At 23.7% G+C, this 27978-nt stretch overlaps 13 protein-coding genes across 13 annotated transcripts; 7 read left to right on the top strand and 6 right to left on the bottom strand.

Moving 5' to 3' along the window:
• Positions 1 to 207: 207 nt before the first annotated feature.
• Positions 208 to 2835, bottom strand: T551_02924 (uncharacterized protein; the record flags this gene model as incomplete). The annotated part of the gene is made up of 14 exons (XM_018375187.1): positions 208 to 323; positions 365 to 485; positions 530 to 603; positions 648 to 988; positions 1031 to 1188; positions 1235 to 1342; positions 1610 to 1697; positions 1741 to 1829; positions 1874 to 2142; positions 2193 to 2307; positions 2351 to 2410; positions 2456 to 2561; positions 2608 to 2756; positions 2806 to 2835. The coding sequence occupies 14 exons, from the start codon at positions 2833 to 2835 to the stop codon at positions 208 to 210; spliced, it is 1824 nt and encodes a 607-aa protein (XP_018228728.1).
• A 1133-nt stretch (positions 2836 to 3968) lies between these two features.
• Positions 3969 to 5390, bottom strand: T551_02923 (uncharacterized protein; the record flags this gene model as incomplete). The annotated part of the gene is made up of 6 exons (XM_018375186.1): positions 3969 to 4319; positions 4362 to 4520; positions 4566 to 4841; positions 4925 to 5019; positions 5079 to 5155; positions 5239 to 5390. The coding sequence occupies 6 exons, from the start codon at positions 5388 to 5390 to the stop codon at positions 3969 to 3971; spliced, it is 1110 nt and encodes a 369-aa protein (XP_018228727.1).
• Positions 5391 to 5711: 321 nt separating this feature from the next.
• On the top strand, positions 5712 to 7132 carry T551_02922 (proteasome regulatory particle lid subunit RPN9; the record flags this gene model as incomplete). Its single annotated transcript, XM_018375185.1, has 6 exons — positions 5712 to 5787; positions 5838 to 5874; positions 5941 to 6104; positions 6148 to 6383; positions 6430 to 6711; positions 6758 to 7132. The coding sequence occupies 6 exons, from the start codon at positions 5712 to 5714 to the stop codon at positions 7130 to 7132; spliced, it is 1170 nt and encodes a 389-aa protein (XP_018228726.1).
• A 1053-nt stretch (positions 7133 to 8185) lies between these two features.
• T551_02921 (uncharacterized protein) lies at positions 8186 to 10094 on the top strand (the record flags this gene model as incomplete). Its single annotated transcript, XM_018375184.1, has 11 exons — positions 8186 to 8311; positions 8358 to 8499; positions 8546 to 8671; positions 8717 to 8806; positions 8854 to 9029; positions 9077 to 9441; positions 9480 to 9546; positions 9589 to 9648; positions 9695 to 9898; positions 9942 to 10006; positions 10049 to 10094. 11 exons carry the CDS (start codon positions 8186 to 8188, stop codon positions 10092 to 10094), a joined length of 1467 nt encoding a protein of 488 aa, XP_018228725.1.
• Positions 10095 to 10782: 688 nt separating this feature from the next.
• On the bottom strand, positions 10783 to 12376 carry T551_02920 (uncharacterized protein; the record flags this gene model as incomplete). The annotated part of the gene is made up of 5 exons (XM_018375183.1): positions 10783 to 11418; positions 11461 to 11695; positions 11736 to 11914; positions 11963 to 12207; positions 12262 to 12376. The coding sequence occupies 5 exons, from the start codon at positions 12374 to 12376 to the stop codon at positions 10783 to 10785; spliced, it is 1410 nt and encodes a 469-aa protein (XP_018228724.1).
• Positions 12377 to 13328: 952 nt separating this feature from the next.
• On the bottom strand, positions 13329 to 15017 carry T551_02919 (AAA family ATPase VPS4; the record flags this gene model as incomplete). Its single annotated transcript, XM_018375182.1, has 9 exons — positions 13329 to 13550; positions 13605 to 13692; positions 13742 to 13873; positions 13919 to 14149; positions 14194 to 14467; positions 14516 to 14583; positions 14634 to 14793; positions 14835 to 14946; positions 14994 to 15017. 9 exons carry the CDS (start codon positions 15015 to 15017, stop codon positions 13329 to 13331), a joined length of 1311 nt encoding a protein of 436 aa, XP_018228723.1.
• A 225-nt stretch (positions 15018 to 15242) lies between these two features.
• T551_02918 (tubulin-binding prefolding complex subunit YKE2) lies at positions 15243 to 15780 on the top strand (the record flags this gene model as incomplete). The annotated part of the gene is made up of 5 exons (XM_018375181.1): positions 15243 to 15300; positions 15348 to 15418; positions 15469 to 15593; positions 15637 to 15697; positions 15739 to 15780. The coding sequence occupies 5 exons, from the start codon at positions 15243 to 15245 to the stop codon at positions 15778 to 15780; spliced, it is 357 nt and encodes a 118-aa protein (XP_018228722.1).
• A 44-nt stretch (positions 15781 to 15824) lies between these two features.
• T551_02917 (uncharacterized protein) lies at positions 15825 to 16431 on the bottom strand (the record flags this gene model as incomplete). Its single annotated transcript, XM_018375180.1, has 2 exons — positions 15825 to 16126; positions 16173 to 16431. The coding sequence occupies 2 exons, from the start codon at positions 16429 to 16431 to the stop codon at positions 15825 to 15827; spliced, it is 561 nt and encodes a 186-aa protein (XP_018228721.1).
• Positions 16432 to 16858: 427 nt separating this feature from the next.
• T551_02916 (polynucleotide 5'-hydroxyl-kinase) lies at positions 16859 to 18750 on the top strand (the record flags this gene model as incomplete). Its single annotated transcript, XM_018375179.1, has 4 exons — positions 16859 to 16884; positions 16928 to 17018; positions 17065 to 17415; positions 17461 to 18750. 4 exons carry the CDS (start codon positions 16859 to 16861, stop codon positions 18748 to 18750), a joined length of 1758 nt encoding a protein of 585 aa, XP_018228720.1.
• A 177-nt stretch (positions 18751 to 18927) lies between these two features.
• Positions 18928 to 20320, bottom strand: T551_02915 (uncharacterized protein; the record flags this gene model as incomplete). The annotated part of the gene is made up of 5 exons (XM_018375178.1): positions 18928 to 19094; positions 19139 to 19956; positions 20004 to 20091; positions 20139 to 20206; positions 20259 to 20320. The coding sequence occupies 5 exons, from the start codon at positions 20318 to 20320 to the stop codon at positions 18928 to 18930; spliced, it is 1203 nt and encodes a 400-aa protein (XP_018228719.1).
• A 60-nt stretch (positions 20321 to 20380) lies between these two features.
• On the top strand, positions 20381 to 21231 carry T551_02914 (uncharacterized protein; the record flags this gene model as incomplete). The annotated part of the gene is made up of 3 exons (XM_018375177.1): positions 20381 to 20881; positions 20935 to 21038; positions 21081 to 21231. 3 exons carry the CDS (start codon positions 20381 to 20383, stop codon positions 21229 to 21231), a joined length of 756 nt encoding a protein of 251 aa, XP_018228718.1.
• Positions 21232 to 21458: 227 nt separating this feature from the next.
• T551_02913 (uncharacterized protein) lies at positions 21459 to 24948 on the top strand (the record flags this gene model as incomplete). Its single annotated transcript, XM_018375176.1, has 10 exons — positions 21459 to 22271; positions 22316 to 22729; positions 22770 to 23090; positions 23130 to 23276; positions 23322 to 23591; positions 23634 to 23771; positions 23818 to 23937; positions 23979 to 24412; positions 24455 to 24590; positions 24637 to 24948. 10 exons carry the CDS (start codon positions 21459 to 21461, stop codon positions 24946 to 24948), a joined length of 3105 nt encoding a protein of 1034 aa, XP_018228717.1.
• A 601-nt stretch (positions 24949 to 25549) lies between these two features.
• Positions 25550 to 27456, top strand: T551_02912 (aspartyl/glutamyl-tRNA(Asn/Gln) amidotransferase, B subunit; the record flags this gene model as incomplete). The annotated part of the gene is made up of 9 exons (XM_018375175.1): positions 25550 to 25730; positions 25772 to 25824; positions 25891 to 26032; positions 26080 to 26180; positions 26223 to 26481; positions 26553 to 26725; positions 26769 to 26962; positions 27004 to 27122; positions 27167 to 27456. The coding sequence occupies 9 exons, from the start codon at positions 25550 to 25552 to the stop codon at positions 27454 to 27456; spliced, it is 1512 nt and encodes a 503-aa protein (XP_018228716.1).
• Between the last annotated feature and the right edge of the window lie 522 nt (positions 27457 to 27978).

Genomic DNA, 27978 nt, shown 5'->3' with positions numbered 1-27978 from the left:
ATTAAAAAAATGATCTATAAATAATTGGTTTATTGATAATCTAGAATAAGTTATTTGATTTATAAAAAATGTAATATTTTTAATTATAATTTTTTATATAATCATATAGATTAATATTATTATATATGTAAAATAATTACAATAAAACTGAGCTACTTCATATATTATTTATTATTGTTTAATATTTTGAATTTTTTTATAAAAAACCTAGTTAATTGTTTCTTGAGATATCCACATTTTTTTATAAAGACCTTGTTTTTTAATAAGTTCGTAATGTGTACCGCTTTCTATTATTTTTTTGTTTTGGAGAACAATAATATTGTCTGAAAATCTTAGTTTAATATAAATATATTTATCTATTTACCACTATCCATAATAGTGCGAAGTTTGTGAGCTATAAATATGCTAGTTTTGTTATTTTTTCTTAATATACTTTGAATACTATTTAAAAGAGATTTCTCATTCTCGCTATCTAAAGCTGATGTCTAAAATAATAATGAATTTTATACTAAGGAAACAGGATTTTTACTGCTTCGTCAAAAAAAAGAATTGGAGAATTTTTAAGAAGTAATCTTGATATTGCTAGCCTTTGTTTTTCCCCGCCTTTTAATAATAAATATTTTTTTTAAAGAAATAAAATGTTTAACCTGAAATCATTAATCCCCTTTCGCCTACTTTTGTATTATATTTGTCTGGAAGCTTTTGGATTGTATCATGTATTTGGGCTGTTTTAGCTGCTTCAATAACTTCTTCTATAGTTGAATTTATTTTTCCATATTGGATATTGTTTAAAATTGTATCATTAAAAAGCTTTTGTAAGAAATAATACAAACAAAAGTAACAACTTACAGGAGTATCCTGGGGTAAAACTCCAATAGAGTTCCTTAATGAACTAAGAGTAACATGACGAATATCTTGTCCGTCAATTAAAATTCTTCCACTTTGTAGTTCATAAAATCTAAAAAGTAAACGCAAAATGGTTGATTTCCTTTTAAAGTTATGATTAAAAATTTTAAAGTTCAGTATTTACCCGCTACCGCTTGGTCCAACAATGGCTAGTTTCTGTCCTGGATAAATAGTAAAATTTAAGTTTTCAAAAATTGGTTGTTCTGGTAAATATCCAAAAGTAACATTTTCGAATTTTATTTCGCCTTTCTGAAATTCTAAATCTTTTGCATTTTCACATTCCTAAATGTAGTAATTAGATTATAATGTATTCTATATAATTTTATACTTTAATAGTAACTTGAATTTTTTGTATGTTAAATAATGTTTCCATATCTATCAATGATTGCTTTAATTCTCTATATACAGTTCCAAGGAAATTTAAAGGAACAGATAACTGAAAAACTAGTTGGTTAATCATTACTAAATCACCAATACTGAGTTGTCCTGCATATATCCCTTTAATAGCTAAGTACATCATTGCTGTTATTGCTGTTGAAAATATAATATTTTGTTCAGTATTGAGAAGTGCTAAAGATGAAGCAACTTTTATTGAGGAAGATTCGTAATGTTTTAAACATTTATCATAAAGATTGATTTGATATTTTTCATTGTTGAAATACATATTTTGGTTATTTTAGAATTTATAATGTTTATTATATACCTTAATAGTTTCGTAATTAATAAGTGAATCCATGGCTAATGTTGCAGCTGTATTATCTGCTTTATTAGCTTCTTTTCTAAATTTTGTTCTATAATATTTAATACAAATAATTAATAATAGTTAAAAGATACCTCCATGTTGTTGTTTTTACAGTAGTAATAGTATATAATATCATAGTTGTTAAAGTTATAAATGCAAAATGTGATCCATATTGATAAGTCTATAAAAATAAGTATATTTAAATGTTATAATTATTAATCGAACCAAAATGCCACAAACCATAATTATTTCCAAAGATACAGGAAGGATGTGGAATACCATAGACGTTAATAAAAAACTTATACTTTTTGTTCCATGATCAATAGCTTTAGTTAATCCTCCAGTTTTTCTTGTTAGATGAAAGTTTAAATCAAGTTGTAAAAGATGTTCAAAAATGTTATATGCTACTTTCCTTATAGCTTTTTGAGAAACAGTAGCGAATATACTATTTCTTATTTCTTGAAAAGCAGTTGCACTAATTCTAGCAAGACCATCTAATTAGATATTAAAATGCTGTATGTTTTTTTTTTTTTTTGATAAATACACCCAATAATAATAGATCCTGTAATTGCCAAAGCAGTTTCATCAGTTGTTAATGAATTTATATTTATAGAATCAATAATTTTTTTAAAAAAAAACGGAATTTGAATATTTAAAATCTTTGAATTTATTAAACACATTATTATAATGTTTTTTATTGACCTTAGATCCAATAAGTAAAGATAATGATAAACACACTCTAACTTTTATATTAAAATCATCCTTAATTGTTTAGTTAGTAATGCTGAAAATCGCTATAAAATATACTTTAGGCCACAAATATTTTCTTATTTCTTTAATAATATATAAGTTTGATGATCCTTTATTTGGGTCAATAGAGCAATTTGGATTAGAGAATGTGTTATAATTTTTTCTATTTTACAACTTAGATGATCTTTCAAAAGTATTTTTGAAATGACTTAAATAGTTGATTTGCATCTGAAATAGAACGAAATAGGAACAAAAAGTGAGCTGGTTTATGAAAATATGATAACTGAGTGAAATTATTGACGTATTTGTAATGTTGTGGTTTTAATTGATAATAATTAAAAAATCTAAATCCATAATACTAATTATTATTTAGTAATGTTTTCTTGTAAAACAAAGACATTAATAACTTTAAATAAAGATACATTATGAGAAATCATATGTTTTATTGAAATATCAATAAATTATTAACATTAATATCAAAATATTTTTTATACCTGTAATATTATCAAAAAATAAAATTCTGGTTAAATTATAAGATTCAGAAATATTTAATATATTATATTTTATATACTTAAATTAATAATTTAGTAATGTTTATAAGATTAGAATGTCGTAATTTTTAAATAGTTTCAAAGATTTAGTTTTATTAATGAGTATAAAAACGTGCAATTTAAAATTATATTTAGATTAATAATATTAAGAATATTGTTTTTTTAAAATATTATTTAAAAATTAGAAGTTATTGTTTAATGGTAATTATATTTATTAATTTGAAAATTTATGTTAAAATATTTTGTACTAAATTTTAATTTGAGTTTTTTAAATTAATACTACGTTTTACTACGTTTTATTAAATATTTGATACTTTAATATCTTTTGTAAAAAGATTATAATTATACTTTCTTGAAAGTTATGTTTTTATAAAAAAATATGAAATATATTTTAGATAGATATATTTTAATTTACTAAAATTGTACAAATTTATTTTAAATAAAAAATATTTTTTATAATAGTTTTAAAAACATAATTTTTTAAATATAATAAATAACTTTTTATGTATTTTGTATATTTTTAGAAAATAACGCTAGAATTTTGTAGAATTTATACTATTCCAAAAACAGATTTATGCATATTTAAATTAGTAAGTCACATTTAATCTCCGAAAAAAAATGTTATAAAAAGGGCATTGAAAAATATTTTAAGCCATCTTGCGGTAGGGGGTTGCGACATGGAATTTCTATCTTGCCTTTTACCAGACAGAACCGGTTTTGGCCCTTTATATGCCGCATGCTATTTTTTTTGGACATATTTATATCTCATTTCCGAGATGCTTAATTTTCATTGTTCCTGCTGACTTCTTTGATGTTCCGGAAGGTATAATGAAAATTGAGTATATTGTGAAATGTATTGTTTTCCGTTTACGTATATTATTGTAATATTTAAAATTAACATTATATTTGAGACTATTTAAAGTTATATTTTTCATATGGAGATGTATATTATTTTTAATTTTATATGTTTACATGTCTGGATGATTGAAACATACCTTTAATATTAGTTAAAAAATGATTCAGAGGGTATTCATACGTAAGTATTTAGGTGCAAGTTTATCTAAATGATGAGGTTTTATTCCTAAGTCTGTATAAGTTTTTGCATTACTTGTAGTTTTATAATTAATGCATTGCATTTGAATTTGATCAGGGGCTATAGTTGGCCACCAAAATAAGTTTAAAATTGATGTAATAATTGAAAAAATAGGTTTAGGAATATTAAGATGCCAAGGTTGACGATGTATAATATGAGTAATCATAGTTAAAACTTCTGCAATTGAATATTCATGTGGTCCATATAATTCATAAATTTGACCTTTAGTAGAGTCATCAAACATCATTAATTCAAGGGCATGAGCAACATCTTTTACCTAATTATTTATAAGATAGGATCAAAAGAGTATTATTTAAACATATGTAGGTCGAATTAATTCACGGTTGTTATTTATGGTTAATAAGATTTTAGCATTTGCTAAAAAATTTAAAAATCGGTCTTCAGCACCAAACATTATTGATGGACGAACTATTGTTACTTCGGGAAATATATTATGGACGATTTCCTCTCCAAGACCCTTTATATTATTAGTTTTTGCATATTCTTTTATTTTATAGTATACTTTTGTTTTATAAAAATGCGATGGTGATGTTATGCTTGCATTAAGAGCTGATATATGTATTAAGCGATCTATATTGTATTTAACGCATGCTTCTGCAATTGCTGCAGCACCATAAACATGAACATCTTTATAAGAGAAATTTCTATTATTAGTCGGGGGGTTTCTGTTAATAACAAAATTATACTTTGTTTCATAGTCCCGTCCTATAAGGTTATACACAATATTTGAGTGACGTACGGATTCTTCAATCGATGTTTTGTTTCGCAAATCAAATTCCTAAACATATTATTTTTTATATTCTTTTCTATAATCCTAGTAGGATAATATTTCAATCCTAGTAGAGATGAAAAATCTTTTACCATCATAACAATTTGTCCGAGGTCACCTAAGATTTTAAGGTGTCTTTTAGAGTCTTGATCTCTCCACGGTATTATTACAGTTGTGCCATGTTTTGCTATTTTTAATTATTAGTTATATTTTTAGTAAAAAGTTTTTATTGATACGATCATATACCTAATTTATTTACAATATATCTTCCAAGAAAGCCTGTAGCTCCAAAAACTGTAGCAATGTGTCCACTAATTGATGATCTTCCATTATATTAGTTATTATTTAAAAAAATAACATTGTTATTTAGAAGTTAAAAGACTATTAAAAATTATATGCTACTTACCGTCCTCCAGTTCCTTTTTTTATGAGTGCTTTCCCTGTTCTAGATATTTGAATATCATGTATTAATTTTTTGTTCAAACTTTTATTTAAGTATTCAAAATGAAATTTTTTGTTGATTTTCAACTCTAGTTTTCTCCAATGTTGCAATATCATTCTTAAAAGATTAATAATTTTAGTAATTTGATTTTTTTAAATGTGTCCAGGGAATTTCAGATATTTTTAAATATTTATCCTTAAATATTTATCCCGTTAATTTAGAATCTATATTAAATTTTTTAAAGAAATTGAAATAATTACATTAAGTAAATCTTAACAAGGTGTTTTTCTTATCAGGTTTTTTAGGGTTTGAGTATTTTTAATGGAAATATATATTTTATATGATTAATAATAGTATAAAAAGTTTTCAATTATAAAAAGGTGTTGAGTGACTTGATATATTTTTTATTAATCTTTTGAATATATGCTTTATAGACAATGGAGATTGATAGTGGGGTTGACGTTAATGTATTTTTAGCATCTCAAAAAGTTTTAATGAATGACGATTTACAAAGTAATATGAAATTGTAATTTATTGATTTAAATGTAACTATTTTTCAATAGAAATGGTTTCAACTATGCAGGATCTTTGGGAGCGTCGGTAAGATTTACTTTTTTTTGTTACTTTTGGTAGTATTAGCCTTGTAAATTACTAATATGCTATCAGATTGTGGAAACAGTTAACGGATGCTCTTATAGACTTTTTTGGGAATCCTGGAACTGAAGCTTTTCGAATGGATATGTTCAATTTTTTTGTGGGGTCTTTTTCTCAAAATATTAATAAGTTGAAACTTGTAATGCTTGGGTTGAGTGTATCAGGACAATGTAAAAGTGGGTTAGTAATTAAAGCAATAACAATAATAATATGATTTAGGTAATGTTGAGTCTCTTGAATTTTTGTCATCTCTTTTAGAAAAAGTTAATACACCCACAACTAAAGATGCATATGTATATGCATCAATTGAAACAGCACGTGTCAAGATGTTGTGTGGTGATTTGGATAGTTCTTTTGAGCTTTTAAATAAGAGTTCTAAGATTTTGGATGAGCTTGATTCAGTAGATTCTATAATATATTCTTCGTTTTATCGTGTAAATGCAGATTATTATAAAGTATAATTTAATTCTTTTGTTATCAATACTTAAATTTTGTTTCTAGTCTAAAGCAGATTATGGTCTATTTTATAGGAATTCTCTTCTTTATCTTGCTTATAATGATCTTTCTTCTCTTAGTATCCATGAGCAACAACAACGAGCATATGATTTAAGTATTGCAGCTCTTTTGGGTGATACAATATATAATTTTGGAGAGCTGCTTCTTCATCCTGTTCTTGATGCATTATCTGGTACAGAACATGAATGGCTTCGTCAACTTTTGTTTGCTTTTAATTCTGGGAATATTTTAAAATTTGAGAGTCTGATGGGACATTTTTTAAAACAAGTATGTATTTTTTATTTTAATTAGTTAGTGTTTTATTCTTTTATAGCCCCTTTTGCAGACTTCTATTCCATTTTTGCGTCAAAAAATATGTCTTATGGCCTTAATTGAGGCTGTATTTAAACGATCGCCTCATGATCGTATTCTTAAATTTTCTAACATTGCGGATGAGACTCATTTACCTGAACACGAGATAGAGCATTTGGTAATGAAAGCGTTAAGCTTAAACCTTATTCGTGGGTCTATTGACCAAGTAGATGAAGTCGTTCGTATTACATGGGTTTATCCAAGAGTTTTGGATAAAACTCAGATAGATATTATGAAAAAGCGTATTGAAGATTGGCATAAATCAACTTATCAGTTAGAGACATTTATAACAAATGTAGGAAGTGATATAATTGAAAATGAAGTTCTTGTACGATAACATAAAAATAACATTTGCTTACTTGTACTATTAAAGTATTATTTTTTGTTGATAGTTATTAATATACAATATTAATATTTTTATATTGTTTGCAAATTGTTTAATTGTTAGATAATATGAATATTTTATATTTTTCAGAATATAAAAGAATTTTTGTTAATTTTAGTTTTGATTTGGTAGATTATTTTGGATATATAATACCATTGCTTTTGTTTTAAATGATTATATATTTGGGAATTTAGTTGTTTTTATATGAAAAAATAACATAACTTTATACTATTTTTTGTATTTTATTAATATACTTGGGTTTATACATGAAAATATTTATTATTTCTGTGTTTTTTAGTAAAAAAATTATATGAAGTTTAATCTAGTGATAGTTTTTATAGAAAAAAATTATATTAAAATATTTATTATTAAATTAGTTAATTACATTTTATAGTTAAAAAATAATTATAGAATGAATTGGATAATTGGTCAATATAATCATTGATAAATAATATATAGTTAACGTATAAAATAAATATTTAGTGGTATTTTAATAAATAAACTTTTAAAATATTTAAAATAGTATGAAAAAATATTTTACGTATATATGCTATCAAGAATTAGTATATTAGTCAATAGATAATATTTATATATATTAGTCGATTTTAATGTTTTTGATGAATTAGAATTTAAGTAAATACATTGTTTATTTGAATTTTAATGATTTTATAAAATAATTTGTTTAGAAAAAATAGGTTATAAATAAAATATTTAGGTTGTAAAAAATATTATAGAAATAATGTTTATTGGTTAATACATGTTTTTAGATTTTAGATTTTTGTAAAATTTCATTATAATATTCATAAAATTAATTATAAAAATATATGAAATATATCATTATGATTATAAATCATATTAATTTTAAGATTTTTTGTTATTTTTTCTATTTATTTTTGAGTTTTTATAGCGAACCCTTTATTTCGAAATATTGAACAATTATAAATTATTGTTGATATTACATAGGATTTATTTTTGGTTAAATTTCTAAAAATATTTTCGAGATATATGTATGGTTGTGATCATGTTTGGCAACTTCTTTCCTCTCCTTCTAAAGATTCTATTTGTAAAGCATATTTTTTAGCGTTAAAAGTTATTCAATTTTACAAAATATTTAAAGGTCGATGTTACAAAGTATTTTTTGTACTTTTGTATGTTTATATATAGACTAACTTTTTAGTCTTCACGCAAAGTTTTTCAAAAATGTTTTGTGTGTCATGATATCCTTAAAAGATCATTATTATGTCTTCAATGTTCTCATATTGGATGTTGGAGAAGAAAACACTCAGAAATTCATGCGAAAACTCAAAATCATATCTTTGGTTTTTTCTCGTTTATATTTTAAAAATTGTGCATTAAATATTATAGCTATTGACATATTTAGTGGCTATTTATATTGTTTTTCATGTCATGATTTTATTTATGATCCAATTTTTGAGAAAATATATATTCTAGTAAAGCGAAAATTAAACATGAAATCATCCAATATTAAAAGTACGTAATAATTTTTTTTTATATATTTTTATTTTTATTTTAAAGATTCGATATGTTTATCAAATAAAGGATTAGAAATATCTATTGAAAATCATGATTATTTAGATAACGATGATGTACAAGCTATATGTTGTGGTAAAGGGTTGAAATTTTTATGATTTTTTTTTTAAAATTAAGAAAAGGTGACGGTTTAAGAGGTATACAAAATATGGGAGCTACATGTTTTATGAATGTAGTTATACAATGTTTGGTTCATAATCCTATTTTTCGTAATTATTTTTTGAGTGATGGTCATGTGATAAAAAATTGTTTACAGGATAATTGTAGTTGTTGTGCTATGGATACTGTAATTGCGGAAGTAATATGATGATTGTTTATAATTTAATTGCATGTTAAAATGTATAGTTTTTTTCTAAAAAAGATTTTTCTATACCTTTTGGACCTTCTTCGTTTTTAGAAATCATGTGGAAACTTTCTAAGGAATTAAAAGGATATGTTGAGCAAGATGCGCACGAATTTTTTGTGTGTTTAATGAGTCAGATTCATAATCATTCTGGTTCCAAAATAGATACAACATGCACTTGTATTGCTCATAAAACATTTTCTGGGATACTTCAAAGTGATGTTACGTGTTCATCATGTGGAAATGTAACTTCTACTATGGATCCTATTATGGACGTTAGTCTTGAGTTAAAAATTAAGTCTATAGTTGATGTTGAGTCATCGTCTAGTGGACATTTAGTTAAAAGTCTTCAAGAATGTCTTCAAAGGTAAGTGTCAATTTTATCTAAAAATGTTTAAATTTTAGATTTACATCTCCTGAAAATTTGTCTAATAATGAATATAAATGCTCAAAATGTTTATCTGTTTCTGAGGTCTTGATTTTTATATATAAGAAAATTATTAAGAATTAGTAGAAAGCTATGAAACAATTAAAATTTAAACGGATTCCTTTAGTTATATGTTTTCAATTGAAGGTAGGATTAGATTTTGTTTTTTATATTTGTAATGAATATTTTAAAGCGTTTTGAGCATTCATCTACTCCGACAAAAATTGATACACATGTTAATTTTTCTTTTCAGCTTGATATGTTTCCGTATATTGCTCGGAGTAATTATATGGATTGTTATAAAGATGATTGTATTTATGATCTTTTATCTGTTATTTGTCATCAAGGGCAGATTAATACTGGTCATTATACTAGTTTTGCTCGATCAAATGATAATGTATGTTTTTTATGAGTTATATATATGAAATTAATATTCCTAGTGGTTTCAATTTGATGATACAACTATTTTTATTACTAATGAAAAAACTGTTTTGTCAAGCAATGCGTATGTTTGCAATTTCATTATTTTAATTTAATTCAAATATAGATATTTATTATTTTATATTCGGCAAAATCTTAGTTATCAATTATAGAATATGGTTGTAATTCATGTTTAGTATATTTTTTAAATGTTTACTTTTCGTATAATTAGATAAAATGATTCATAGCTTGTGTTATTTTTTTTTATATTTTTGTTTTTAATAATCTTGGATATAAATATTAGTGTATATTAAGAAAACTGGTTGACTTATGCATTTTTGAATTTTATATGTGAAATATCGAAGTGAATTACAATTATTACAATTATTACCTATATGATTACTGAATAGCTTTTCATAGATAATACTTAAATAAAAAATAATATACTCATAAAATCCAAAATCAATATATTTGTCTATTTTCAATAATTTAATTGAAAATAATATATTCTTTAAGTTGTAATTCGATTTACTATTTTTTGTGTAATCATATAGGTATGGTACAAATTATAATGTTAACTGATTAATAAATAACATAATTATATGAAAAATATGTTGATATAAATTTTGTTTAAAAAATATAATCCAAAATAATTATTGATACACAATATAATAATAGAAACTAAGTTATATTGAAAAATGATAATAATTATACATACATATTCTTAATGTGTATTTTTTTTTGTTTTAAAATCGATTTGATTGTATTTTTTACATTTATGCATCTTTTTTGTGTATTGTTTAGTATATTTAATTCGTTTCGTAATACTATTTTTGTCCAATGTTTTCTACAACTTTTTGTCTATAATTTAATTAGAATAGCTATTATTTTCAATATGTTAAATACTTGAACTTTTGTCTCTTCTGATATAAAATATTCTAGATTTGATATTTGATTATACTTTTTTAAACGATTGTTTATAGCGCTTAATAAAATTTTATTAATTTTAAGCATAATTAAAAGTGTTTTGTATTTTTGGTGTTTAAGCTTATTTATGTAACCCGTATAATAAAATAAAAATGATTGTAATTTGATAATATTTAGAATAAGTATAATACTGTTTTTTTTACTTTTTTTGAATTTTTTGAATAGTTTACTGTTTAGTGATAATAATGTGATAAAAAATATTAATGTTAGACTAGGAATAGATGGAAATCCAAGAAAAAGACTATCTTGAAGAAATAAATATTGATTATTTTGACAGTATGTGCAAAATTTTGTATTGTGATCATTATTGCATTCGGCAATATAATTTTTTATATCTTCTTTAGAAAAATATTTTTGAAAAAGGCCCATTTGATATGAAACTTTAAACCCGTTTAGTTTCCACCACAGTAATCTATCTTGTTTTAAATAATTTTTCTCAACTGTTTTTGACATGCTTATTCTATCCCATTTATTCTCAGGTATAGCAAATCCATATCTTGAGAGTAAAATCTAAAAAATAATTAATTTTTTCAAGATATAGTTTAAATTTACGTCGTTTCCATGTGCTCCATATGTATTAAATATTTCGTTTGATGCATTAGGTGAATTATATATAACCATATCGCAGGTATCGTTATAAAATGTATTTTTTATATAATTATTTGATAGTAATTTATCATAATTTTGATGTTTTGTATGATCAATGTGTGTTGATGACCCACAGTATTCACATACTTCATAAAAAGTTTGAAAATGTACATGTTCCTTTGTAATCGTATGATTAAATCTAAAAATGTTATTGATAACAAAATTATTATTTAATATACATATCTGCAAACGGTACTAGACCTAAACCATGAAATTTATCTATTTCAAAAGCTCTTGATCTAATAATAGATATTGCTTTTAGAAAGTTGTCATATGTAAATGTATTTTGATTTAATATTTTCTCATTTTTTTTTATAAATGGTATTATTAAGTCTTGATATGTTTTATATAATTCAGACTTTTTAAAAAATGTTAGTTATATATATTAATAATGTGGAAAAAATACAATATCAAGACCACCAATATATTCAATTTCAGTGCCTTTTAACCAGTTTTTTTCATGACCCCAAAATTTTGGAATATCCACTTTATCGGGTATTATTTGAAGATAACCATACCATAAAGATTTCTGGCCAAGACTTTTTTCATACATATAAGCTATACATAAGCTAATAATGTTTGGTATTTTAGTATTGTTTAAAATATATGATAATTCAGATGTTTTTGATGATAAAATGATACTTTTAGGTACTTTTAATATTAATGTATTTTTTTTAATAAATGTTTTTGCATATATAAAAAAACCATTATTGTCCCGTACACTGATTCCAATAGATGAATGTACGAATATATTATTATTATTAACCCAATTTATTAAAATGTCTATCTTTTTTTTATTTATACTATTTGTTATTTCCATTGTATTTATTATGCTTTGCATTTTAAATAATTATAAAAGATAAAATTGTGATTCTGTAGTTACGATATATTTTTGATAATAAAAAAAAGATGAGTACATTAATTAAAATGTTTTTATATATATTTTTTAAAAAAAAAAAAACGAATATATAAATTTGATTAAATGTATATTATAATCATTATTTTATTTAATATATAATATTTTTTATTATATTAATGATATATTTTAATAATATTAACATAGTAAAAACACATATACTAATAATTATATATTTAATTATCATATGTAATTATCATAATACAAACACAAGTTTATATTTTTATTACATCTAATTCAATAATATATATTTTTTTCTAAAAAAAATATGTATAAATCATATGTATAAATCAATTCATATTTATACAATATTAATATATATTTATATATTATAAATTATAATATATTATAATTATTTTTGATCATTTATATAACATATTTAATATAACATATTAAATATTACAAAATATTATAATATTTTACTGATCGTTAAAATTAATATCATATTTTGTACAATATTGTTTTTTTAAAAAACATTATATTTAAAGTATATTAAAAAAATGTAAATTTATTGAAATTATAATTACACATTTTATATAATTTTAATGTATAATTTATACATAGAAATGTATATATAAAAAATATTGATAAATATTTACAAATATTATATCTCATTTCAATTATAACATATTTATATCTAATTTATTTTTTTAAATTAAATAAAAATTCAACATAGTATTATATTTTACAAATACACATTTTAATGACTAAAAATTTAAACATTATATTTAAACATTATATAATTATAATATATATTTATTAAAAAAGTATTTATATCAATTATATATTCTTTAAAACATTAAATGATATATTATAAAACATTTCTAAACAATTTAAAAACACAATTAAAGATAAATTAACCATCTAAACCAAATTCATGTGTAAATTGAATATAGCGTGTAAGATCATCAGAACTAACAGTAGGACGTGTGTTTTTAAGAGCTTTAAGAAAATCATTCATAGTTAATATAGGTTCAAGTAAAGTATCAGCAGTTCCTTTTTCCCATGTCATCTCTTGTGCCCCTAAAAAACCAGGAGAACATGGAGTAAGAAGACGTTTACCATTAGGACAGTCAACCTTATAAAAACAATCATATAAACAAATATTTTTCATAAAATTTTATAAACTTACATAACAAAAATGAGTAGCGCTATAAATTCGACGTACTGGTTCCATAACAGCATCTCTAACAGCAATAGCTATATCAGAACCCGAGTATCTAAAGCATCTTTAACACATAAACATGTATATTAAAATCAATCATTTACCCTTCTGTTTTCTCTACAAGAATTTTAAAATCATTAGCAGTTAATTCAGTTGGTATATCTCCAATGTTCAATTTAAACAATTTCAATCTTGCAGTAGAATCAGGCAAAGGAACATAAACACGCCTTTCAAATCTAAAAAACATAAAAACATGAAGATATAAAAAAATTAAAAATTACCTTCGACGAATAGCAGGATCTAAAGCCCATGGTATATTAGAAGCACCAAGAACAAGAATTCCTGAAGAGTCAGTTCCTACACCATTCATTTGCACTAAAAGTTCAGTCTTAATTCTTCGTGAGGCTTCACTATCACCATCATTCCTAGTACCAGCAAGTGCATCAATTTCATCAATAAATATTATTGCAGGCCTCTTCTCACGAGCCATTGCAAATAATTGTTTAACAAGTCTTATTATAAAATCAATTATAATAAAACAAAATACAGTTTTTACCGTTCACTTTCACCCATCCACTTACTAACAAGGTCACTTGAACTTACAGAAAAAAAAGTTGATTTAGATTCAGTTGCCACTGCTTTTGCTAAATGTGACTTACCAGTTCCAGGAGGCCCATACAACAATATTCCTATCCATGGTTTTCGGCTACCTTTAAACAAATGAGGAAGCCTTGCAGGCAATATAACAGCCTCTTTTAATGCATCTTTTGCACTGTCTAAACCTGCCACATCATCCCATCTAACATTAGGACTTTCAGATATTACTGTGCCTTATTAAAATAAATTTTTTATTCATCATTTCAATAATTTTATTTTACTTGCTAATGCGCTTTTAAGTTTTCTTGTTTCAATATCGTCATTATCATCGCTATCACTATCTTTTTTCCTATGCATATATTAACAAATATAAAAATTTATAAGATTATAAATCAATACATTTTTTTTCCTAAACCAAGCTCATTCCCATTAATTTTGACTGATCTGTACTTCATATTTCCATTATTTTTTTCAAGATATTCTTTTAACATTTCAGCTCTATCAAGATATTGAGTCACTTTATCCCTAATAAGATTTTTCCCATTTTCACTCTTTTCATCTATTAAAATCAAACAAAAACAACAATATAACTATCTATACACTTAAGAGCCATATTAAAACATTCTAAAGAATTAATATAAAGTTTATATGCTTCATTATATTTTTGTGCATTATCTTCTTCAATAGCTTTTTTAACAATACTAATAGCTTTCTATTTTTTTAAAAAATATAAATATAGTTAAAAAACAGAACCTATACCCCAAGAAAATCAATATTAGACATTTTTTCATTAACTACTAATTTTATAGATAATACAAAAATCTTAGATTCATTGTTTTATTTTATCGATAAAAAATTATCATGAATTGATATGTTTAAATTCACTAATACTTTTAATAATATATAGCACTTAAACATCCAAATTTTATTTTTTATTTAATTATTACATAAAAGGTTATTTTTATCAAAAATTATTACAAAATTATACTTTAAAACATATATCTAAAAATGACTTTTCAGTCAAAATTAGAAACAATATCAAAAGATTATCAAAAAACACAAGATGGTAAGCTATTAAAAACATAAAACTTATATTATATAAAATAACATTAGAACTTTTCAAAATATTAGAAGCACAGCAAAAACTTAACTCACAATTTCAAGAAAATAAACTTGTACAAAAGGTACAAAACAGTCTTTAAATCATTTATATTCATATATATAACATCTACAGGAATTTTCCATTTTAGAAAATGAAGCTATTATTTATAAATTAACTGGACCTATTCTTGTAAAACAAGAAAAATCAGAAGCTATATTAAATGTAAAAAAGCGTCTAGAATATATAGAAACAGAAATGTAACTATAAAGCAATGTGCAAAAAAAACATTAATGGAAGCAGGGGACGACTGGAAGATCAAATAAAAAAACACAACGAAACATTAGAAGAACAAAAACTAAATGTATGTATACTATTCTTAAACAAAATATCAATAATATTTAGATACTTAAACTCAAAACGCAAATCAAAGAAAACTCAAAATAAATATTTTATAAAATTTAATACAATACAATTTAAATTATTACATATTATTTTTTCTTATATTTAATTTTTTTCATTTTATTATCACTTTCACAATCATATACATGTTTTTTTGAAACAACATTTTGTAAATATGTTTCTTTATACAGCACCGAATTATTTTTACACTGTTTGTTTAAATTAGACATTCCAGTATATTCAAAACTATTTTCAAATCCAGAGTTAGATCTCATTTGTAAGCTTTCTGGAACCTGTTTTGCAATAGAAACGTCAGAACTCATAAATGAAGTTTCAGAAACATTTTCCGTAATAATAATAGTACATTGACCAGCAAAATAAAAATTTTGATCTATAATTTATTATATATATTTCAAAATCAAATGCATTATCATTACATATTTCATACGTATTATACCCATTTACAGGAATTAACAACCCAAAAACATTACTATCCAATATTGTATCATTATAAACACAATGAATTGTATTAGAATCCTTAATTTTTATTTCTTTAATTTCATTAGAATCAAATGACAAAGTGTCAATTAAAGACAAAGATAGCTCTCGAGGAAAACGAAAAAGAATTATTTTTTTGTTCTTTAGGTATTCTTTTAAAACTAAAACAAGATCTAAATTAGTTTTCTCAAATTCCATAGAAACAAAAAGAAATAATTCTAAAACCTTTCAAAAAATCAATATACAAAAAAAAAAACATTATATGCATAAACCTACGAATTATTATTTTCGTCAAATGAAAAACAATTTCCTTCAATATTTTCGGATTTATTTATTAATTCTAGAAAAATAATCAAGTTTACGATAAAATACATTTTTAAAAGTATTAATATTAATTCATTTTTTTAAAATATTCATAGATTCAGAAAAAAAGAACATTAAATGCATTAACTCAAAAATACAATTTTTCCATATCCGAAAAATGGCAATTATAAAAATATTAAGCTATAACCAAAATTATACAAAACAATATAACTAAAAATTATAAAATCATTTAGCTTTTTTTTCAGAAATAATTCTAATATTCATAAATTCTATATTTTTCTTAATACTACACTCAAAAAATATGTGCAAAATTATAACAAAAGAAAAGTACGTTTTGTTTAATGAAGCTTTTTTCTTAATAAATTCCTAGCATACAAACTATATTAAAACCAGGTATTAGAAAACAATTCATAGATAAAAATGGCAGTATAATTGAAATTTTCGGATTCTATAAAGAAGAAGTTTGTTAATCTCTTAATTTATTTTTATATTAAAAACAATATACAGAAACTTGTTCTTCAAGGATTTTATGAATTTAAAGTAATAAAAGGATTAGTCTCTATAATGTCATCAACATTTGACTCTTCTAATACTTCAAATTGGTATCGTATATTTAGTCCATTAACACATTCGATACCAATAATTTTATCAATATCATCAAATAAAAATACAACAGAGGGAGATTATTCTATATACTCTAAAGAGATAACCTCTTTCATACAAACTCTAGATAAATTTGTAGAATCTATCATTTTTGTACGAAGTTTTAACTGTAACTTAAAGAAAATTGAAATTTTTTTCCCATTTACTAAAGATATATGGGGAACAAAAGAAAAAAACATGAAAAACACTTATAATGTTATAGCATTCTATTATATATGCAAAAATGCTAATATATACTAGATAGTTGATAATTACACAAATTTCCCACTATTAAATATTCCTAAGTCATGGTCATCTACAATAGATATTATATATTCTTCAAATTTCAATAAAGAAACAGTAAGAGTTATAGTATGTGGACCGAAATCATCTGGAAAATCAACATTTGGTAAAAATTTAATAAATAAATTTTTAACTCAAAAATACAATACACATAAAACAATCAAAAAAATTAACTATGTAGAAACAGATCCAAATCAACCAGAATTTTCACCGCATGGATTGATTTGTTCACATTTTATTGAAAATCCTATTATTAATCCACCATTTACTCACTGTACTCTTCCATCACTTTTAAAAGCACACTTTCTTGGAAATACTTCACCACAAAATAATCCAAAGTATTTTTTATTGTGTATTAATGACATAATTAATGCATGCGAACGCAATATTCCCACTATTATTAATACACCTGGATGGACTAAAGGTATAGGCTTAGAACTCTTAAGTGAGATCATAAATTTATCAAACTGTACACATATTATATATATTGGCTCTGAAACTAATTTCGAAGCTTTTGATATTAAATTAACTCTTCCATCATCCGTTAAACTTTATACTCTTCCATCCGTTCAGGATTTTTTCAATACATGTGAAACATTTAAAATTAACACATCTGATTTGAGAATACTATCTATAATATCATATTTTCATTCGAAAAATACATCTGGAAGTAATTATATAGAATGGAAATTTAATTCATCTCTTTTAAATATGAAGCCTTGGGTAGTAAAGTATGATGGGAGTTTAACTGGAATTGATGCAATATCTATTTTAGATGCTACAATAGAACCAGACAATTTTTATTATGCTATAAATGGAACTATTATGGCTTTAATAGCAATAGATGTTAAAGAAAACAAAAATATATGGGAATCTCTTATTATTAAATCTAAGGATTTTTTGCCAACACTAAATCTAGAAAAAAATCCCATTGACCCTAAACATAGTCAATGTTTAGGCCTTTGTATTTTAAGAGGAATATCTAGAGAATCTAAAGAACTTCAAATTCTAACACCTATTAACATTCTTATTTTAAATGAATATTTGAACTCTAAAAAAAAACTTATTCTAGTCCGAGGAAGCATAGAATTACCTACACCTCTTATGCTTAATTACAAAGAAGACAATATTGCTGAAGTCGACTGGATTAAAACACCCTATCTAAGTATGGAAAATGGAGGAATAGGTTCAAAAACGTGGCATCCTAGAAGAAATATAGAACGTACAACTATGCGCATGCAAAACTAAAATCAACTTTAAACCATACAATTGCTAAATTTCATATATACATTGTAAATGCCCAGAATACACTATATAATTCATATTTTAAAGAATCACCCAAAACCTTATATTCTTTACCTTAGACAAATATAAACATAATAAAATTTCAAAAACATAAGAAACGAATTAAAGAAACTTAAATCATTAAAAATCACGCATATTTAAAGAAAAATTATCATCCATAATACAAGAAATCATTAAACTGCTATTACGACATATAGCAATAACGCCTTCATTTGCATGCCAACTGATATATGAATCCTCAGGCTTCAATGTTTCAGGAAGAGGAAGTACAATATCAATTGGGTCCACTAATTATTTTAAAATTCTAAAATCACATTAAAATTTAACTTACTACCAACAAAAACATTAATTAATTTTATATGAGATATAGATGATTTTAAAAATCCTTGAAAACAAATTGCAAAAATATCAGGATGCCCTGGTCGAAATATTATCTGCTTAACATTTGCTTGGCTACCAATACAGCCTTTAACAATAGGAAAAGCACTTATATTGTTATTTTTTCCATCAAAACTCCAAAGAAACCAAGACCCATTACTAACAGCAGCAATGATTCTGCCAATATCATCTTTATTACCAATCCAATCTACATCTACAAGACATGTAGCTAAATTGGACTTTACTGAGGTATAAAGAGGATGTTCTAAACACAAACCAATTAACCATTTTCCACCAGCATCTGCCCAGTCCAAAACTTTTATAGTTTTATTATATTCACCAACTAATAATCTTCGAGGATAAAATTTATGAAATTTAACACTAACCACAGGTGACCCTGTACTATAGGCAGATATTTGAGGAGAATCATTAGTTATTCTCCATACTATTGCAGTACAATCGTCACCTCCTGTCGCAATAATATCCCCAGTAAAAACCATTTTATCAACATCATCCGTAATGTTAATATATGTAATATCGACATCATTAATAAAATCTTGATGACCCGATGTTCCTCCAAGGGTTACTAGTTTTGGATCTTTAGATTCAGAAGACGACTTAAGAAACCATGCATTATTCTCTTCAGCTGCAATAGCCAATGTTACTGAAAATTTTTCCACATCTACGATATCTGTATATGTTGTAGGAGAAAAAGCAATTGATGTAACCCTAGCTCCTAATTGAACATAAAGGATTTGCTTAAGGCCCCATCTACAATAAATAATAAATATACTCATTTAATATCCAAATTCATATACCTCTCTTTAAATTGTAATTTAGAAACATCTCCTAATTCATCGATCTCAAAAAATGTTCTTTTCAAAAGTATTATCCCCTGCTTATTACCTATAGAAATTTTAGCCAAAAGTATTAAGATAATATATTTATACTACCCAGTGCAAGTAAAGATGATGACTGTTCAAAAGGGCAAAATTCAACTACAGAACCCGAAATGTTGTATCTAAAAAACAAAATTAATACATAAATATCTGAGTATCCGTATTTTTACTAACACTACTGTTTTTTGCTTTTGATCCAAAAAGCTAGATACAGGCAAAATTATTTTTGATTCCATAATTTTTATCAAACTTTAACGATTATTCATATATTTTTAAAAAAAAAAAAAACAAAAAATATGAAATACCTTCATAATCATCAAGAAAAATATCATAATGATTCAAAAAAAAAAACTAACTTAGAATACGAAAATAAACAGTATGATTTTTATAAAAACTATCAACACGAAGAATATAAAAAATCAAAATCACCTACGAATTATAACAAATGTAATATTTTTCACAAAAATTCATCATCAGAATTAAATAGTGAAATTAAGCTCGACCATTCATATCCTCAAAAACGATTACAACCTTCAAAAGATCAATCAGAACCCGAGAAACCAAATTTTAAGCTTTCAGGGAAACTAGCAGCAGAAAGTAATAATATTAATGAAGTACCATTAAAATATCATGAACCAATAGAAGCGCATAAACCTGATAAATTATGGCAACTTTATGTATTTAAAAACGATGAGCAAATTGGTACATTTTCATACCATTTTTATAACAGCATTAATATAACAGACATTTTTAATATATATCAGAAAAGTTGTTATTTATTAGGAAGAGATCGAATAGTATTAATTGGCTTTTTTTATAATTAATATATTTATAAAATAACATAATATAGGTTGCAGATATTCCAATAGATCATCCATCATGTTCAAAACAACATGCAGTTATACAATTTCGTCAAATCAGATCTAAAAATACTATTTTGATCGAAGAAATAAAGTATAATTTTTTTATTTATATTTCTATTATTAAATTTCTTAGACCATATATTATTGATCTTAACTCAACTAATGGAACCTTTCTTAATAATGAGCGTATTATTCATAGTCACTATATCGAACTTAAACCAAAAGATATGATTAAGTTTGCAGATTCAACTCGAGAATATATTTTACTTCACGAAGATATTTAAAAAACTTGTTTTTATATTATTATAAAATATTCATTATTCATATGTTTAATTGTGTTATATTTCTTTGCATACATCATTTTTTTTATAAAAATGTGCATTTCCTTTTATTATTTTGAATTATTTTCATTATGTTTTTAAATTAAGACTTCAAGTACGAAACAATTAAATATTGGTAATTATGCTTGTAAATAAAAAAAAACAAAATAAAAATCATAATTGAAAGCAAAATGTCATCATCATTATCGTATACGCCATGTGAAGATCGAACAGTGAATGTATCACATTTATCACTTGGATCTCTTGAACAAAGTTTTCATCCAGAAATTAGTTCATTACCTGAAATATCTCCACTAGGACACTTGGGAGTACTCAGAACAACAGGAATATGTCACGAAAACAAAAACTTAACCTTATTAGAAAATACAGTAACTATAAATTCAACATCTCTTAACAATTTTCAAAGAAATATAAACATTAACGAGCAAACAGAAGATAAAAATATGCTATCATCTTCAATATCTTGCAATAAATCACTGCTTATAAAAAATAAAAAATCATCTATTTCAGATGTATCAACCTCATTTAATCATTCTGATGACAGTGAAACTAGCATTGATCATGATCAAGAACAAAAATCTCTAGCTATTCTTGAAAAAAGTCTTCCTATTATTGATGAAAAAAGAAATGGAGATATTCAAGTAATATCATTGCTTCCACCATATAATGAATTAGAAAATATTAAAACTCCTATAACGCAAAAAATATCATCCCAATTAGTTCCTACTGATACAACTATTACAACAAAAATAAATGATATAAAGATACCTCAAAGTGCAATGAAAGGTTTCAAAGAGCATTTAGAAGAGATAAAAAAGGCACAGAAATTAGAAAAGCCTGGCTCACGACTTACTCTTCGTGAGCAAAGTAATGTCATTGACAGCTTACGTAAAGAAAAGTGGGATCTTCAAATGAAAGTCTTTTTTCTTCAACAATATCGTGATAGATCAAGAGATGAAGCAGTAGAAGAAATGATAAAACAGGTATCTTATAAAATTACGATTTACAGCATTTAATATTTCTCAAGAATATAGAATTAGCAACTACTGTACGTGAACTTAGCAAAACAAATAAAAACTTAAAACGTATAATTAAAGACATGGAAACAAATAATCATGATAATTTAATTGATGACAATGAAAAATATGAAAAATATGAAAAAATGCTTGAAATTCTACAAGAAAAAATTAAAGCATATGAAATAGAAGTTGAAAGACTCCATGGATTATCACCAAGTAGCCTAACTAAAATATTTAATGAACTCGAAACTAAAGACATTAACCAAACAAAAAAACACAGTGAATTTAAAACTAAATCAAAAAATTTCAAACCTAAAAACAAAGAACATTATCAAGAAATACAGAACTATAAAAATAATGGAAGATCTAAAATTTATCAATTGAAGAGTAGCGAAAGTTTTAACAACATATGTGATATAAAAGTATATATTGTTGAGTTTGCTATTTTCCTAATTCATATAGTTCCACAATGAATTACGCGATTGTATAACAGAATTAAAATTTAAAAACCAAACATTAAAAGAAGAAAATAAAAAATTAAATTTAGAACTTGAAAATCTTGATGTTCTTAGAGAAAATGAAATGATTAAACTTGAAGATAACTATAATGAAGAATTAGAAAAGCTTCATAACTTACTTGATGAACTCAATAATGAAAATGAAAATCTAAGAATAGACAAAGTAAATATACTCAAAGAAATTAATGCATTGTCCGAAGAATACACCAGTTTTAAAACAGAAGCAAAATTAGAAATCCGAATTAGAGAAGAAGAAATGCTTAAAGTATGCATATTCTAATTCATATAAATACTTATATTTTAGATGGTTTCTGATATTGAAAATTATGAAGAAATTTTAAAAAAAAAAAACGAGCATATAAACGATCTTTTCCAAAAAATAGAGGAAGCAAATATCCAAATAAACAAATTAGTCCATTCTCATAACGAAATTGTTCAAGATTTAAAAGAGGTATTGATTTTAAAATCCAAGTACTAATTCCTAATATATTAAAAGAAACATCTACATGCAGAAGCAATTATTGATAACCTTACTCAACAGCAAGAGGCCTCTATTAAAGAACTAAATTATTACAGAGAAAATTCTGAAAACCCTTGTAAAATATCTAAATTGAAAAGGAAAATTCACATTTTAGAGCAAAAAAATATTCAGGCAAGTGAAGAAATAGAATATTTAAAAAAAAATACTCAAATACACAAATATAAGTATAATCAAAATACTGAAATGATAAATAAAAACGAGGAAACATTGCATGAAGATAAAAATGTATAATATATGTATACCCTAACTTTGATTTAACAAAAATAGGAACCTAAAATTGTTAAGGACGATCCCGAAGAGAAAATTGGTAAAACAGATATATCTACAAAGATGCTAAATAATTTAAAAAAATCTCTAAATGATATATTAAGTTGTAATTCACTAAACCATAATGAAATAATTATGGTATTTACATTAAAATTAAATATATGGCATATATTGACCAATTTAGAGTATCAAAAAATTAAAATCTGATTTATTAATATCTCAAAAAGAAATAGAAAAGCTAAATAATAATTTAATAGAAAAAAACATAGTTTTAAAAAATAAAGAAGAAGTTTTAGAGTCTATGGTATAAAATCTATTTGGCATTTAACTCTTTTAACATTTAAGGCTCATGAAAATCAAAAAATTTTGGAACAATTAAACAAAGAAATTTCTAATAAAAAAAATGCATTACAACAACTTTCCAAATTAACTATATTTACTGAATCATCTAGATCTATTCTTGCAAATCGTGAAAATAAAATAACTACCTTAGAACATACCAGAACAAAAGATAATAAAATTTTAAATACACTAAAAAATCAATATAGCAATCAATTATCAGAACGTAATTCTCTTCTTATGATATTTTGGGAAAAGCTTTCGACTCTTTTAAATTCCGAATGGATACAGAATATACCTCCATCAAGTATGGATGCATCAAATAACTTCATATATTTTAGTAAAAATTCTATACTTTGTATTAAGCATATTGAAAAATTAATCAATAGTTTTCCAACTAGATGCAAAGAACTCGAACATAAATTGTTAAAAGAATATCAGTATGGTTTAAATATTTTACTATAGAATATTAACATTAATAGAACTATTGTAACAACTCTTGAAAATAGAACAAAACGTATATCTCATTTAGAAAATTTCCTTAAAAAAAACATTTCGGACCAAGCTATATTCAAAGAACGAATTATGGGTCTTAAAATAGAAAATCATGAAATTAAGGTAAATATTAAAACATTTATACAAATATATCAAATTAATAAAATAGTCTAAATTACGCGAAAGTATAAGAAATAATCAAAAAATACAATCATTAGTAAACTCTCAAGAAACTATTATTTCTACAAAATCCAATTTAATGGAAAATACACAGAATTCTATTAAAAATAAAAAATGGGTTTTACGGTTAAGAGAATTAGAAAATAGATTAAAAGCAGAAAAGGAAGCACGCATACGTGATCGAAAAGGAGCTCAAGAAAGACTTGCAGACTTCCAGCATGAAAATGAAGAACTTAGAGAAGAGTTGCAAATGGAAAGAAATGCTATACATTCTAAACCATTTTCAGAACTGTCTATATAGGAAATAAAAACAGGAAAATACACAAAGAATGTTAAAGAATAACTACTTCACAAACTTTTTGAATAAAAAATACATATATTTGTTAAACTTAACTAAAAACTATATGTATTAATAATCCAATTTATAAAATTAAAATACCAATTAATCATCATTTCATTGTTTTTGTATCAGTATTATCTATATAAATAACTAAGCTTAAATTTATTAATTTTTTCTATAACTATTTCTATTATTTAAGTATTTTGATTTTTCAGTAAAAAAATTAAAACTTATCTAGGTATTCAACAAGTATTAATAATATAAACATATAAAATCAAATAAAAAATTACGTAGATCCTATAAGAAAATATTTAAAAATATTTCAATATTTTTTAAGAAAATTCTTAAAAAAATAACTTTTTAATCTAAACAATTAAATAATTTTTTTTAAATTATATCATTAAATTTTAAAACTTGAATCATAAATTAACAATTTTATAAAAATTATCTCAAAGAACTATTTAAATAAACATATATAAATATAATTTAAAAAAAATAATTCTAAATATTTTTAATCGTAATTAAAATATTACCAAAATTACATGAATTTTAAATCATAAATATGAAATACAAAGAACATTGTTATAAAGGAATAAACATATTTAAATTATTCTATAAAAATTCCATTAAAACAATTAAGCAATTCCATAAATACTATAGTACCATACATTCCTTTAATTTGACTCCAGCAATTGGTCTGGAAATTCATGTTCGATTAGCAACTTCTATAAAATTATTTTCAGGTAAAAATTACCCTATTTTTTTCAATTTTAATTAGAATTAGAATCAGAAAATAAATTTTCTAGAATTCCTAATTCTTCAGTAGATTTTTTTGACGTATCTCTTCCTGGTACACAACCAGGATGTCATTATTTATTTTTAAAAATCTACTAATAAAAATAGAAACTAAATAAAACCCCAATTCTTCTAGCGATTAAATCAGCAATAGCTTTATCATGCAAATTTCCAAAAAAAATATCCTTCGATAGAAAACATTATTTTTATCCTGATCAACCAGCTGGGTACCAAATTACCCAATATTATTGTAACTTTTATCATATTTCCTTTTAAAGTTTATCTTATATATATAAGACCCTTTAGCTAAAAATGGAATTATCAAATTATATCAATCAGAAGAGAATAATCAATTAAAAATAATTACGATTAAAATTAAACAAATACATCTTGAACAGGTTTATATTCAATTAGTCAAAAAATAAATTTATCATTTTTAGGACACAGGAAAAACTTCATATTTATCTAATCCATCAAAATCATTAATTGATTTTAATCGTATGGGATCTCCATTAATTGAAATAATTACCAAACCATGTTTTTCATCAGGAAAAGAGGCAGGTGAAGCTATAAAGAAAATACAATCTATTCTCAGAAGTGCAAGTACCAGTGATGCAAATATAGAAGATGGTGGATTAAGATGTGACGTTAATATATCTATTGGTAATCATCCAAAATGTGAAATTAAAAATTTAGCAAGTATAAAATCAGTTATTAATGCAACAGGAAAAATATGCCCATATTATTATTTTAATTTAATAATTCTTTAGATTGTGAAATCAAACGACAAATTTCTATTATTAACCTAGGTAAAGAAATTAAAAAACAAACTCTTAAATATGACGCTGAAAAAAATATCATAATAAAATTAAGAGACAAAGAAGAATCAGTCGATTATAGATATATACCAGAACCCGACCTTCCTGAAATCGTGCTTTCAAAAGTAAAAAAATACAAAAATATATATTAGATATTAAATAATTTAGAAACTGTTAAAAGAATGTAAAAAATCCCTTCCAAAATTTACAGACACTGTTTTCCAAAAATATTTATCTAATCCTTACAAATTGCCTCTCAGAATAGTCAAAACTTTAGCTAAAAAACATGCTTTTGATTATTTTGAAAAAGTATTAAAAAATTTAGGAGACCCTATTAATTATTCAGAGATAGTAGCAAATTGGTATTTTAATATTTTATTACATATCTTATTAAAAAAATTAGGATTGTTAATAAACTTTTAAGACAACTCAATATCCGAAATATATCATTTCAAAAAAACCCTGTTAATCCAGAAACAGTAGCCTATATTATTAAAGCTGTAGAATCAAACCATATTACTGGTAATTTTATAATATCAAAAGATTTTCTTACAAATTTTATTTAGATACATCAGCTAAATTTATTCTTTATAATATAATTGAAGGCGATACACGAGATATTTATGACATTGTAAAATCTTTTGGCCATGAAAATACTTCTAATCCTTATCTAATGTTGAAAGTTTGTCAAGAAATATTAATCAATCACAAAAAACAAGTTGATCAATATAAATCAGGCCAAAATAAAATAATGAAATGGATTTTAGGAAAAGTTATCAAAGAAACACAAGGAAAATTCCCAGTAGAAGAACTGGAACAATTATTGAAAGAAATAATTAATAAAAATAACATTTAAATAAACAAAATATTTATAATTATGCAATATATAAATAAGTCAAAATTATAAGACTTAAAGACACATTAGTTAATTTATTTAAAACAATTACTTTTTATATATCTAATTGCTTTAAGAATTATTAAATATAAAAAATAAACTATTTATTATAGTTTTAAAAATATATAAAAATGAATCATATTCTTAAATTGATATTTAATGGAATACTACTAAAGTACACATTTAAAAATAATCAATACATTTCATCAGTTTATTATTTATAATTTTTAAACAAAAAATTCGTTTAGTATATAATTTTTAAATTTCAAATCTAAAACTTCCAATTTTTTTAAAACATTCAAAATATATTTTTTAAAAAATTTAAAAAATAATATAACTCAATCATAGTATTAACAATAATTTAAAAGTTTATTGCTAAATGTCAATAAATTTAAATTTTAGTTTATTAATACTCATTATTTATTAAACAAAATTTAAATAATGTTCATATTTAAAAACCTTATTATGTTTAAATGTTAACTA

The sequence above is a fragment of the Pneumocystis jirovecii genome, assembly GCF_001477535.1.
Source record: "Pneumocystis jirovecii RU7 chromosome Unknown supercont1.13, whole genome shotgun sequence".
Lineage (NCBI taxonomy): Eukaryota > Fungi > Ascomycota > Pneumocystomycetes > Pneumocystales > Pneumocystaceae > Pneumocystis > Pneumocystis jirovecii.
This window is presented reverse-complemented; position numbering and strand designations above follow the sequence as displayed.